The sequence below is a fragment of the Equus asinus genome, chromosome 7 (genome assembly GCF_041296235.1).
Source record: "Equus asinus isolate D_3611 breed Donkey chromosome 7, EquAss-T2T_v2, whole genome shotgun sequence".
NCBI lineage: Eukaryota > Metazoa > Chordata > Mammalia > Perissodactyla > Equidae > Equus > Equus asinus.
In genome coordinates, this window is record NC_091796.1 from 77,405,247 (window position 1) to 77,419,946 (window position 14,700).

Sequence of the window (14,700 nt, forward strand, 5' to 3'; positions counted from 1 at the left end):
CAGGGTAGGTACTTAGATGTGTGCTCGGGGAGGTTAATCAGGCAGTAGAAGAGAAGATGGGCTTTCATAGGGAGACACTGGGACAGCCATGTGGACATCAGTTAGAAAGCTATAGCAGTCATCCCCAGGTGAAAGCTAATGTGTGAGGGTCTGATCAAAGGTTGAGGTAGGAGGAATGGAGGGTAGGGAATGGATGGAGGTGAGATTTTACAGTTAAATCAATAGGACTTCACAGTTTATGGGAAGCAAGGAACATGGGAGAAAGAGAATTTTAAAAATGGAACTGACATTTCAAACCAGATTAACTGGAAGACCAAAGAAAGGGACAAAGACGAAATAAGTTTATATGGGAAAATATGAGTTTGATTTGAAGGGATTGAGTTTATGGTGCTAAAATTCATTATGGTCAGGCATGTAGTTCTTGTGGTTGAAATGGAGGGCAGGTGCTAAGGCAAGTGAGAGGTTGAGACAAAGGCTTAGAAATCATCCACATGGGTGTCATCCTTGTGAGGCCATGCCATATGGAGCAGACATTGCAAGCTTGGTGGGAATGAGTCATATCTGGCTTATTAAGCATGTTTATTTGTGTGTTAGAAAAAATTTAAGAATTAAGCCAGTATTTTTAAATCAGGAGATTGTACTTAAAATGTTGATTTCTGGCTTCTCTTTTAAAAATCAAAAGATGTGGCTAACTATGAATTTGTGTTGCCACATGACAACAACAGCTGGAGCTGGACAGGGGCTGTCCCCTTGAGATCGTGGATGAATTCTCTAATGCTCCTCAGTCTCCACAGCTCCCCATCATCGCCTAACATTTAAGATCAAACGAAAAGAGTAGATTAATGGTTGCCCAGGGCTGGGAGGCAGGAAAGAGGGCCTGGAGGCTTATGGCTAAGGAGGATGGGGTTTCTTTTTGGGGTGAGGAAATGTTCTAAAGTTGATTGTGGTGATGGTTGAACAGCTCTATGGATGTGGTAAAAGCCATTGAACTGTACACTTTAAATGGGTAAATTGTATGCTAGATGAGTTATCTCAATAAAGCTGTTTTTTAAAAATGCAAAAAAGAAAAATCAGTAGCTATTGCCCTTGCAATGTTAGTTTTTTTATAGCAGAAAATATTTCTCTGTTCATGTGCCTCTTTCAAAAAGAGGTAAATGAAAGACAGAGGGGGTGACATATTTCAAGAGAAATGGAAAAGAGTACATCTCTTTGTGGTCGTAAAGTATTTCTGTATGTTAAAATGTAAACTGGCCTCTTCATTAATGTACATTACTTTCCTAGACACTGGAGGCATTTGGGTATGAGACAGGAAAACCCTGGCCTTGGCCAGCTGCCTGAGGTCCACCACAACTAAGAAGAGAGGGAGAAGAAAAGCAAAGCAGGGAAAGCAGCAATGAACATGGCACAAGGGGAAGCAGAAGAGGCCAGTAAATTCGATGCCAAAGGAGAGGGAAGCTTTATTAACTACTGACAAAAGGTCAGGGAGGATGGGGACAGAGAGGTCAGGAGGTTACCGGAGACTATCCCGTGAAGGAGCTTAGAGGGATGTAGGTGCGGATGACAAAGAGCCCAGGAGGCATTGTTCAGGAGTTACTGTTTTATCCTCAGGCACAGAGGATGCCAGAGGATTTTAAGGGAGTGATGTCATCAGATCAGCACAGTGAGGATTATTTGTTTTCACATTAATTTGTGTATGTTTTGAATTGTGTGCATAATGAACCAAGGTCACCCTGAATTTTATTCTTTTCTATGCTAAATTCCTCTTCAATCTGAAATCCTCAGACTTGTTGAGGCCCCAGTTGTTGACATCCATCTAATTTATGCCTGTACCTGCTTGAATCAGAGAAGACAGATAGTTGGTGTTACCTCCCCTGGGGGTTCTCAACCTCAGCACTATTATGTTTTGGGCTGGATAGTTCTTTTTTGTGGAGGGCTATCCTTTCATTACAGGATGTTTAGCAGCATCACCGGCTTCTACCTTCTAGATGCCAGTGCACTCCCACTTCAACATTGCCAACAAAATCACTTCCAGCCTAGAACCACTGAACCACATTCATCTGTTGTAGTATTTGGGCCCAGGAGCTTAAGGCCATGCAAATTGGCAGACCACCCTCAAAGATGTCTAGCCCAGAAAGAAGGACCAATTCCTGCTCCACACTGAGGGGTGAAAATCAGATGACGCAGTGAGAAGATAACAAATGAGAAACTCAAGACCTTATTTTGTTTTAGCTAATTCAGTAGACTTCAACCTCTCTGTACTTAGTCTCCTCATTGAACAGAGATGGCATCTTGAGGATAGAAGGCAAAACCACTGTGCCATCTATGGCTGGGATTCCTCCCATGGCCCAGGGCCAAAGTAGGCACAGGAGTTGGGAGGAGACCTCAGGAAGTGCTAGATATGATAGTAAGGGCTGGCTTCTAGGTGGTAGGACTTGCGAGCCTGCCTCTAAGGAGGAAGTGGAGGAAAGCAGGAGTGATTTCCTCCTGATGATGTCAGGAGGGATCAGTGAAGCTCTGGAGATGTACGATAGTAGCTGAAGTGCAACTTAGAGTAGACTGGAAGCTCAGATAAAGTTTACTTCAGATCCTCTCTCTCATAGGAAAGTCTTAGAAAGTAAAAGAAGGTTTCTCTTGGGATAAGGATGTCTAATACAAATTGATATGAAATGGTGAGATCTTCCAGATTCCTCTTCTTGGGGTGTGTGTGTGTGTGTGCAGGGGTTGAAAGGGCAAAGGAATTTTATATGCATATGTAACCATTTCTATATTGATAAGGAAAACGGAGTTAAGACTCTTATCAAGCTAAAAAAGTCTTGCAACTCTATTAATCTAAGACTATTTCATAACTGGCTCTTATTCTATGTAGTAGCATTATGTCTTTCTTCCATGGATGCTGAGTGGCTTGATTTATTATTAGCAATGGCTCCAAGCTGCCTTCAGTGCAATCTCTTATTGAAAGATAACTCTGTATCTTTTAGCCGAGTGGTGGTCACTTTCACTAAGCCTGAAGGAAACTCATGCTGGTTTTCACTTTTAGCCTCATATTCCTTAATCCCTGTCCTTCTCTAATTCATCAGTTTTTGTGGTAATGAACTGAGCCCCTGAGTACTCTCTGAGCAATGAGCAATGACCGGACTTTTGTTTATGTGAAACATCATTATAAGAAAGGGCATCCATAATCACGGTTTTGCCCTGTTTCATTTCAGGCCCTTCTGGATCCAGCTGTGTGACAGCTGCACTAGGAAACACCTGGAGTCACAGTGTGAACACTCGGCTGATTCTCCAGTACCTTGGTTCAGAGAGAAGACAGGTGAGTGCTTTGACAATCTTCTCTGACTGTCAAAGTCAGAGAACAAAATGTACCTAGCAATCTGAGGGTTCATCTTCTAAAAGCATTGGCCACGTTGTCTGTCCTGGGCCAGCACTGTCAGTGGGTAGAGAAATCAGAATCCCTGCCTGCCCCAGTAGCAGTTATGATGAAGTGAGGACACATCTCACACACAGGAAAAAATATGTAAGAATTGACCCCAGAGTGTTAGCATGCCTCCTGATATTTGCCAATAGCTTGTAGGTGACCTAAGTCCACACCTCTAGGAATCTCAAACTCTCCATCTCTAAAGAGTGATTAGTCATTTCACTTAGCTGGTATTAGTTGATGACTACATACTTTGTGTGTTAAATAAATTAAATAGTGATGGTGCTTTTTCTTGCGGTGGATATGCTCTGAAAGCCTTAGGGAGACAGATTGTGCCAAGTGAATAAACTGTTCCCCATATCTAAGGTACTAGATGATGCTAGAAAGACTCCAGAAGGACGATGACTCTCTCAGAGCTCCCTATTTATGGTTTCTATCCTGGCCTCCAATAGAATTCTCCCCTTCCATCCAGAAAGGTTACTTTCTACTCCTTTCTTAATCTTCCCTTCCACTCCAAAGAAAGGGACACCATAGTCTAATCTCTTTGGTAAAATGTTTCGTTACTAGGAAATTTATTTTTCCTGGCGTCTAACCTCAGCTTTATCCTGCTGTGTGGACCAGGTTCTACCACAACCTCTCCTGCAAGCAGGAGGAGGAAGAAGACAGTGTGATTATTCCCATTTGTTGGCTGGGGCAGAATTCAGAACCCAGATTTGCCCATATTGTTAAACATATAAGAAATCCAAGTTATTAATTAAAGAGGCATGAAATATCATGCTAATTGTCCTTTCTGGAGGAGGTGCTGGGGAGAGAGCTGTCACCCTTTACTACATTAGGTAAACTGGCTCGTTTTCAAGGAGTCAAGAATCATCAAAAACAGACATGAGCCTTTGCCCGTTTCAGACATAACTTTCCAAGTACCCTTGGTTACAGACCAGAAGATTCTTCTTGGTTTGCTTGCGACTGTGTAAATAACATTCCAGCTTGGTGATTGAGTCAGCCATGTTCTGAGAAGATGGAGCTGCTTGTTTTCGTTTGGGCGAACATTCTTGAGTTTTCGGACCCTGGCGTGCTCACTGCCTCAGTGATGCCTTTTCCCTGATGATTCAGGTATCCTGGGTTCCGTCTGAATCCATGACTTCTCTTTTCAGTGGAACACATCCAAAAATATTCCTGTAGAACCTAATGACCTTTGGCTTGTACCCTGGTTTATAAACTATGTTAAATAGACCCTGTTTGCAACTATCAGGGATATCATTAAGGATTGTCAAGCACTACTACCTAGACTCTAATTTGAGGAAGCAAAATTCCTTGTGAATCCATTCATTTTCATGGATCCTTGACTCCACTCCTTGAAAACTTATAGTTTATCTCTGTTTTAGATTTTAGATTACACACGCTGATTTTGTGATTCAGTCTATTATATATAGTATCATGGATTTCAGGCTTCCAAATCCTAGTTTTACTAATCCGAGTTAGCATTTATTAGTAAATAAAGAAGTTAGAGCCCCCTTTTTTTCCTTTTATTTTAATCAATTAACCAGTCATTTCCATTTTGTCAGTATCAATAGGAACTAGCTGGTAGGACGAGTGCTAGTATTTTATCTCTCTTTGGTGACAGGAGGATTTTGGTGGCTGTTGGTTCTTGGCTCATAAGGTCAAATGCAGACCACTGGTCACAAGAAGAACCAGGAGTGAAGCGTGGATGGATCAGTGACAGTTTATCAACTCACATCCTATTGGACGAGTCAGTAGTGTTATCTTAATCTACAAAGGACAACTTGTTATTATCATTAATAATCAATCAAGAGCAGAGTTAAGTGCCTTTGAATCATGTTTTCAAACAGTAATTAGAAATTGAAGTAAAATCTGACCAGTGTTAAAATGGCTAACCCAGGCGAAAGAACTTACATTTAATTAATCTGTGGAAATACGCATGCCTTTTGGGACCAGTTGTTAAAGTTTTGGCCTAATAACTAGGATCAAGTTTGATATAGAAAACATGTCTCTAGCTGATGCTTTATCTCGCCTTAGCAGAGGGCGTGCTTAGTGATTCATTGAGCCTTTCCTGTGGTCTCACTTCTTGACAAGCAGAGAAGCCAAATGAAGATAAACCTTTTCTGGGATATGTGCACGAAACAATACTTTAAAGCTAGCCTTTAAGGTACTTGCTCTGAATAATACTTCCTTATAACACTGCTTAGTAGGAGAACATGGCTTGATCATTCTAGAGAAGGCGGACCTATGAAACACCAGCCACTAGGAGAACATACCAGGTATAGCTTCTTGTTTATTTTTGCGATGCTTAATCAGAGGCCACTACACCGAGGGATCCAGGTTACGGAATGAGGATTACATTTTATCCCGTTTCTATAACATTGAATTCTACGCCAGGGCTCTTGAATATGAGGCTTAGTTGGAGATCACAGGGCTGGAAGAGTGTCAGGTCAAGCTGAGCAGATCTGTGAGCTGATTAACCCAAGAGCTGAATTGTATAGTTCAAGGGAAGTAGTCCTCCCTGGCTGATTATTTTCTTTACACCCTGGAAACTTTGTAAAATTATATAACCAAGAAAGAAATCTCCTTATCAGGGCACAATCCAAGTTAATTCTCTTGTTTATTCTGCTTCAGTGTTTGCAAAAACCCTCCTAAGAAGCTGGGAAACATTTTCTTTTGGACTAATTTAGCTTTTTTTCATTTGAATTTTATTTACTCTTTTCCTACTCTGCTTCAATCCTGCCCCACCCTTTTTGCAACATTTTTATTCTTACCAAAGACATGTCCTTAGAGTAGAACTAAAATGGCCTTTACTAGTTTTTTGTGTGTCTGTTTGTTTGTTGTAATCAAAAATATGTTTTGGTCTACCATGTGCATGGCATGAGGATGCAAAGAAGTAGCAGACACAGTCCTGCCTTCGAAGTTCTTCTGGTCTAGTGTGAGTAATGATGTATATGTACACTCATGAATAACCAAAATGCAATGCAGAGTTTAAGAGCAGACTATTACTGAGGTCCTATCAGAAGGAGTGTTTGATTTGTTATCTAATAAGTGGTTAAAAAGGTAGCTGCTTTGAATCCAGAGGAAGGTAAACTCATCAGAGGCACACTGGTCTTTTCAGGAGGAGGTGGGACTCAAGTATCACTTTAAGTCAGTGTGTCTCAAGGCTGGCTGCACTTTAGATTCATCACAGGAGCATTTACAAAATACTGACACCAGAGCCCTACCCCAACCAACTGAATCAAAATCTCTGCCGGTGGGGCCAGGCATCAGTGTTTATCCTATTTGTGAAGCTCCCCCAAGTGATTCTGCTGTGCAGCCAAGGTTGAAAACCTCTGCCTTAAATAGATAAAATCAGGTGATTGAGAAAGGAAAGGGAAGATGTTGGGGTGAGGGTGAGCAGCAAGAGGAGAGAAACAGGAAGGCAAGTCACGCATTCAGTAGACACAGGTTCAGTTTTGCCTTGTAATGAGCAGAGGGTTCATGCATTCACTCATTTAACAAGCCTTTATTTAATCATCTCTTCTCTGCTAGTTACTGTGTGAGATGCTAGAGATACAAAATATGAGTAAGCTGATGCCTGTAGTTGTTCACAATCTACTTGGGGACATAGATAAATATGTAAACAGCACATGCTGTGTGAGCATCGAGAGTCCAGTTGAGTGCAGAGGAGATGGAGGGCCCTCCTGCAAAGGAAGGTTCTCTGGTGATTAATGAGGCAGCAGCATGCAGAATGGATTGGCTCAGGCCTGCCTTTGGGAAGTTCTCACGGTAACCAGGTACGTTGTAATGAGGGACTGGAAAAGCTAGAGTGAGGATGGTTAGACTTGAAAGAATGATGAAAAAACTTGATGAAATATTCATACTATTTCTCATCAAATCCTCGTGTCTGTTCCTACAAACCACATATGGGACTATATAAATTTTTAAGTGCCCTGGAAGGAGTAATGAAGTAAATTAATCCCAACTAAGCTTCACACTCCCTTGATGAAATAAATATTATGACTCTCTTATTTCAACAAATTGGAAAGAGGTGACTTTTTCATATAGGAGGTTTATTTAAATAGACTTTATAATAATATTTTCATCTTCTATTTAGAAGGCACCCTGAAGTTACAGAACACTTGAGGGAAGAGCCTAAAGTACCCAGCAAATTGTTAGCAGGGCCAGTAATATTACTCCAGCTCCTGATCCTTCCTTGGGCTTTCCTTGAAGTCTCAGGTTGTTTTGCATCTTGGAGGTACTCAGTGTTTCCTTTCCGGTGATATAATTCTTCTTTCAGTGTCCATTTTGTATTTTAAAAGACTCAAACACCATCACTGTGAAGACTTGTGACCCCCTAGCCCTAACTAGCCCATCTTCCCTCATTCTTCCCACCTAGCACTTGTCTCTCTTCTTGCACCAGTGAGACCTGAATTATGAACCCCTGAAGGCTGTCACTGAATCTTACCTGTGTGCCCTCGGAGGCAATGACAGTGCTTGACACTTACACGTTCAATACGTTTATTTTGAAAGAGAGAAAGAAACAAATTCCTTGTGTTTATACATGAACCCAGTCTTGAGGAAGGTCATACTACTTATTTAGAATCGCTCTTCCCCATATGAGTTGAGTTTTGCAGTTTAATAGTTCCTTTAAAGTATTAGTAATTGTCAGCTAAAAGATTAACATCGAACCTTGACAATTACAAGCAGGAATTTATATAGAAATACTGTAAGAATACTGAATATAGGAATCTTTTTGTAGAACCAGCCCGCTGGGGGCTCTAGGAGGGTTGAAGCCAGCTTCCCTTGAAATTCCCTGGAATTCCTTTGTGTAGGCATGCCAGAGCCCTAAACACAGACAGGGTGGAGTGAGGGAGGGTTCTGCTGCTGCTTTTAGGGAACAGGCAGCATGGGGACTTTGGCTGAGGGGAAGGATAAGAAATCTTTGTTGCCATCTTCCGCAAGTCTTAAGCTCTCCTCTCTGAGATTGGAAAGGCTCAATGGAGGACTGAACAGCTAAAGAAAAGAGGATAAATCTTTTCTGCCAGGTAAGCTGAAGGGTAGATTTGGGGCAAGAATGCCAGGCATAGATGCACATTCACTCAGAGGAAGACGCTGGAGGTTATGTTTCACCTGATATAAGTCGTAGTTCTATGTCTTCCTCCTCCCAGATTTCTCCAAAGAGGAATTCAGGCTTGGTTGCCCTCACTCAAAAATGAACCCTCTCCCTTTGTAAAATGATTCCAGGTCATCGTGTTTGTTCTCTGGTTTTCTACCCCAGCTCCTCTGCTTTTTTTAGACAAGGAGACTTTTTTTTGCGACTGGATCCAGCCAGAGGAGAAGTTTGGCTGTGCTACAGGGGTGGGAGAAATTTCTTTTTAAGCATAAATATCTGCAGAAATAGCAAAGGGAACATAGAATCCTAGCCAAGTACATTGCCTTGCGTATAAACGTTCCCTCCCTTTTCAGAGCTGCTCAAGTGTGAAATCTAACCCCCTGCTCACACTCCTCCACCAGAAATTCTCTAACAGGTATTGAGCAGATTAGGAAAATGTATAAAAGGGGAACCCAGAATGGTGACTTTTAAAAGGATTCTTTTTCTCAGGTCACCAGGCAAATGTATTAAAATCTGAGGAAGTCCTACCTGAAAGTATGTAGTAATAGCAAATGACTACAGTGAGCTGAGACTCGCAGAGCTGGAGACAAGCTCCACCTGAGAAGGGACAACACTGGTACCCAAGTAGGCATTTCATGTTTTTATCTCCACGTTAGAGACAAGAATATCAATATCTTCCCCACCACCTACAAAAAGACAAACTCCATGGGGCTCTCTTTGAATGGGCTCAAGTAAAGAAAACTTTCCCTTGAAGAGGTTGCTTTGGAAATTGCGAGTTAAAAAATCATGAGTACAGTTTCTCCCCTGCTTCTGATGGGGGTTTCCCTTTCAGATACTTTGATTGTGACAGACCATGTCCTAGTGCTGAGGGGGAGAGTCAGTTTTTCCAGGGAGATTTTAAGCCACATGGGGTCAATAAAAGTTCAAAGCAAAATCAAAACAAAACAAGGGTAGGGGAACCACCGTAGAGTTTTCTATGTCATTTTTTAATCAAGTAGAGTTGTAAAATTAAGTGTTATCACCATTTCAAAAAGGAAAAGGTACTTTAACACCAAAAAGTAGAAAAGACATATCTGTGAATAAAGAATACAACTGTAAGTTGAATATTTGTTTTCATGGAAGATAGTACATGGCCTCATTTCTCTCTTTGAGGATCATGATCTCTGACCATCAGGGCTGAATGACTGGTCTGCTCACAGAATGTTTAGGTGACTTCCCATTTAATGAGCTATTCATCTCACCAGATTTTATCACCTCCGTCATTCTCCTCTGTCTCTGACTAGTTTTGTTTTTATACACAGTCTGGTACCAAATCCCCATATGCAGTGACCCTCCCAGCTCTAACTTGCTAAGTGAACCAACGCAAATATGTGAATGAGAGATTTCTAGAGAAATCTCAGCTGTTGCAGGAAGTAGAAGAGACACAGGGCTTTGGAACCAAACTGAAGGCCTTGTTGTCAGGCAAGGGAAGAAAAGTGTTTTCAGTTGGGAAACAACATAGGAAACAGCTACGAGATCTCTTGGACAAGGCGGTGACCTGAGAGTCAAGGACGCTGAAATTTATTTGGCTCATTTGAGACTAAAGGTTGGACAGGATGTTGTATTTTAGCCTTGGTTGGTTAGCTGTGACTGAGAAGAAAATGGGGCAACATCCCTGGTTAGGAAAAACAAAAGGAAGAGAAGGATTCAATAGCTACATAAACTGTGAACTGATTTACAAATGAACCAGCACTTTCACTGGAACAGAAGCATTTAGGATGTGACAGTGTCCCATCTGAGAAGCCTTCTAGAGATCACCTTATCCAGTGATTCTCAACTCCAGTGAGCTTAAGAATCACAGGTGTTTGTTAGCAATGAAGATTCCCAGGCCCCACCCCCAGTCACCATTCAGCGAGGGCAAGCCCTTCCGGGGATTCTCAGCCGGGTGGTCTTCAGACCCACACTCAGAATCTAGCCCCTTCATTTTACAGATGAGGGTAAGCAATTGAGGTTAAGTGACTTATTCAGGGTCACACAACCAGTAAGTAGCAGAAATGCACCTCAAGTTAAATTCTCCCAATTCCTAATCTGTTGCTGTTTTCACTTTACCGTGCCGACTTTTGGTAGGAACACTCTGGGCAAAAGAGTCCCCTAGCCCAAATTATGAGGTTTATGGGCAATGTGATATTTATATCCTCTGTGACTTTCAGTGGTTCATAAAAAGCTTCTACAGAACTCTAAGGGAAAATATCTTTAAAAGGCAGCATCCTACCTCACATTGCTACGAGTTACCAGATACAAAGTAGCGTTTTAAATTCTTGGGCCCGGACATGTCAATAAGAGACTTTTTCCAAGTTGAGCTTCACAATGAGCACGAACTTCCTAGCTGGATGACTTTCCTTATGGACAAAATCCTGCAAATAGGGCTGACTTCTCTGCCCCTCTCTTGCAAATGGTCATTTGTGCTCATGGAGGGTCACGCTTTAATCTTGAGCTTCTTGTTATCTGTCTTCATAGGCTAAAGGTATGCCATGGTTTAGGAAACCTGGAGTTTTCTGGTCTTGTCAGCATGGGAGAAGCTTTGTGATTATCGTGTTTTGAGTCTTTGCATCTTTATTTTCAAAAGTCCGAGTGGAATAGAAGAAAGGAGGCAGGAGCCAGCCTGTGTGGAAACCCATTCCCTGCAATCTAAGGGTCCCATAGTTTGGTAGTGAAGAGCATCCTTACTTGGTTCCAGTGCCCCCAGCAACACTAATGTAAAGCCCTCTTTATTGTCTGGAGATGGAAGGGCGTTGGCCTTCATTGAGTACCTGTGGTTGCAGGCATTGTGTTTGATCCTTTTACATGCATTATTTCCCTTAACCCCACAAGAGCACTTCAGTGTAGATCTTATCACCTCCCTTTTTACGAATAGAGAAACTGGGCTAGGAGGATAAATAACGTATATTCAGTAGTAGTATCAAGATTTGAAACCAAGTTTGCATAGCTTCAGAACCTAAGTTCTTTTTGCTATATACCATGTTCTCTGAGATGTAGACATTTTTTTTAAATTTAGGAATAAAATGATTTGCTGGAAAAGGAAGCCTTGACTTAGTGATGATTCTTTTGGCGTGCAATGAACAGTCCTTATTATCTTTCTCTCTGATTTTTCCCCAAGGATGACTGGATCTAGAACGTCATTTAGCTTGCCTCCACAGCTTACTGAATTACATATTAGAACAGCACCTCCCACGCTGGGCCAGGGATGTTAGGAAGGAGCTGATGAGGTGCTTCTTGCTTTTTTCTATTTTTCTTGCCATTATTTGGCTTGGAAATACTCCTGGCATGTGACTGTGATTCAGAAATGCTCCTTGCCCTGTCTGTGTGTATGATTTGAAAAGCATAGCTTGTCACACATGTGGCTGAAGCAGATCCAGGTTGGAGAACTCGTTGTCTGTTTGCCATTGCCAGGAGAGTACGCCTGCTGAGGTGGTGCACGGCCTGGGCCTGTTATCTCTGTTTCTCTCCAGGGTCCACTGTGGCTGAGAGGGTCACAACATGGTATAATGCTGGTCTGCATTTCAACCTGATTGGGGCAGTGAGTAGGGTGGGGCTTCATGCCCTTCTAAAATTTTAATAGCTTATGAAACTAGGTATAGGGGGATGGGAAACAGACAAAGGATTTACATGATGGAGGTGTGAGGGGAAAAGAATTAAATATGTCTTTAGCATTCGGTTTGAATTTATATAAGTCTGATTATATTACCATAACATTTTATGATATGCAAAACATTATCTAATGCCTGATTGGTTGTCAACTGCAATATAAATCATTGAACTTTCCTGATTTCTGCTGTTTTAAATAATTTGGAGTTTTCTTTTCCCATAGAGTTGACATACTCATTCCTTCCTTCCCTCAAACTTCCTTTTACCCTGTTACCCCTCTCTCCACACTCCCCCAATGCACCCCAGTCCCAATAACCTTCCCTGGATTTTTAAATCAGTCAGTGGCTCCTGGCAACTGCCTTAGAGTTCAAATGTTTGAAGCAGAGATTTTTCCACAGAGGGTCTCTTTCTGAAAGTTTCCCTTCTTGGCTTGGCAGAGCTTAAGAGTTCTGGCATCTAAGACAAAGAGCATGTGTGCTTGAGTCTTGGGCCCTTGTTTTATTGTTACCAAAGGGACTATGCTTTTGAGAACACCTTTAGAGAGCCAAGCTACAGTGGCTGTACTCCACTGCCTACCTTCCATATCCTCGACTCAGGATTGGCAATGAGAGATTGAGCTGAGCTGATGATCCATGACTCCCAGGAAAATAATTCTCTGAGTGTCAAACCTCCAGAAAGAGGCACATCATTATAAACCTTAATAAGTTAGAACTGAGGCATCTGGTATATCTGGGAGGGATTGAGAACAAGTCACCGAAAGTCCCACAGCCCTGGCTTTGCTTTCTGATTGCTTTGCTCTGTCAACCCAGCTATTTATTGAGAGTTTTCCTTTGTGCCAGTCACTCTGCTAAGTGCTTTGTGGGCATTGTTCAAGCCTCACAACTACCTTATGAGATAGGTATTACTAGGTATACTTCATAGATGAGTACACTGATGTTTATAGAGCTTCAAAAAATTTCTCTGAATCACATGGCTTCTAAGGATCCCTTCCATACACATACATACACTCCCTCCCCTCCATCCCTGAGTTCTTAACCATTATCCTCTACGGAGTCCCATGTTAATGTCAGATTATTCATGCTCACTGCTTGGAATTAATTACAGAAAAGTTCCCCATTCAACCACTGTGGTATGGCCACCTTCAATGGTTATATTAGGTGGAATGCTCCCCTCAAAGAGTAGAATGAGTCATTGCCCTGAGACAGCTTTTTCTATCTCTGTTAAATAATCGTCAGTTGTTTCCTATAACAATGTAGCTCTGTGTGGTAACAGAACACTCTTGAGGAAGAATGAACTCCATGGGACATGGTCCTCTGAATCTTACCATCCAGTCAGGGGAAGGTCTGGCCCTTCCTTTCTCAACTTCCAAGATCTGACCTTTCCAGCTAGCATGTTTCCATGTTCTGGCTTTGGCTTCAAGGTTCTGCCTTTTATTGTCAAAGCAGAAAGAGAGAGTCTCTGTGGAGTCTTGCCCGTGGTGGAGACAGACCTGTGCCCACCTATTCCTGGTCTGCTCCCAGTGAGAACCTGCAGGACCCGGGAGGTAGAGTGGTGCACCCAGTAGAGATATCCCTTCCCTCATGGATGATACAGAGTGACATATAAATGATACTATCCCTTTACTCTTTCCTTGCAAAGTCACTTTCCCCAAATACTAATCAATTCCATGCTTTACCTTTAAATCCTTTCTGAGTTGTCTGTTCTTCTCTGAAAGTATTATCCCAACACCCTAATGAAGATTCAGTCAGTGCTACTCGAATGGAAACCTCTGGCAGTTGTATGTTCTCTTACAGGTGACTCTTTAAGACACAGAGCTTCAGTAGATCGAGTGTGGCCTCTAACCTTTCAATAGCCACACTTATTCCAAGCTCTTCTCTCTTATTTGTAGCTACTTACACAGTTTCTCTCCAGACACCCTGTCCTGTACCGGCCGTGTGTTGGAATGTTAGGCTCTTCTTTGTGACCATCTCCACTTCCTTCTTGTGACTCCATGCTGGTACTAGCTTTGCCTTTTTATACTTCCCCCCTTTTCTCATTTAGACCTTGCTCCAAGATCCCTGTGACTGACTTTGCCAAGAGTCTGTCAGCATTTGATCCCATTGACTCGAGAAGGCCAGTCCTTCTCAGAAACCAGCCTATAATCTCAGTTTAAATTAAATAGCAGGCATTTCTACCAAAGGCTTCATTCGTCTCTAGGACCCCTGTGTATCGGGGGTCTCATTACATGTTGTCGTTCTCCAAAGGCCAAGTATTTTCAAAGGAAACCCACAGAGACAAGTTGGCTGAGTGACTGCCATAGCATCTGTGAAGTCTTGGTCACGTTTTTGATCTTCTAAAAATCTAATACTCTTTCTCAATTAGGAAAAGGTATACTTTACAGCTTAAAATCTTTAGCAATAAATCTTCTAGGGACTGTAATTGTAATAGTAGTCTTTTGTGTGTGCTCTAACCATAGATATGGATCCTCTTATAACTCTTCTATTTTTTCTAGACTAGACCATTAAGTATTCTTTGTGTTGGACACTCCCTTTTCCTTCCCTCCTTCTCTCTTCTTTTTCTTCCTTCA

At 41.9% G+C, this 14,700-nt stretch overlaps 1 protein-coding gene across 19 annotated transcripts in view; it reads left to right on the top strand.

Annotated features, from left to right (window-relative positions):
* The window catches only part of RAD51B (RAD51 paralog B), a 638,238-nt gene that overhangs the window by 497,046 nt on the left and 126,492 nt on the right, over positions 1–14,700 (top strand). For all 19 annotated transcript variants that reach the window (XR_011504632.1, XR_011504641.1, XR_011504640.1 and 16 more), the window contains one exon: positions 3,207–3,310. Coding sequence is in view for 9 of the 19 variants with exons in the window: in XM_070513850.1 (XP_070369951.1) it covers positions 3,207–3,310 (104 nt within the window). In the remaining 10 variants the exon portion in view is untranslated. The remainder of the gene's footprint in view (positions 1–3,206; positions 3,311–14,700) is intronic.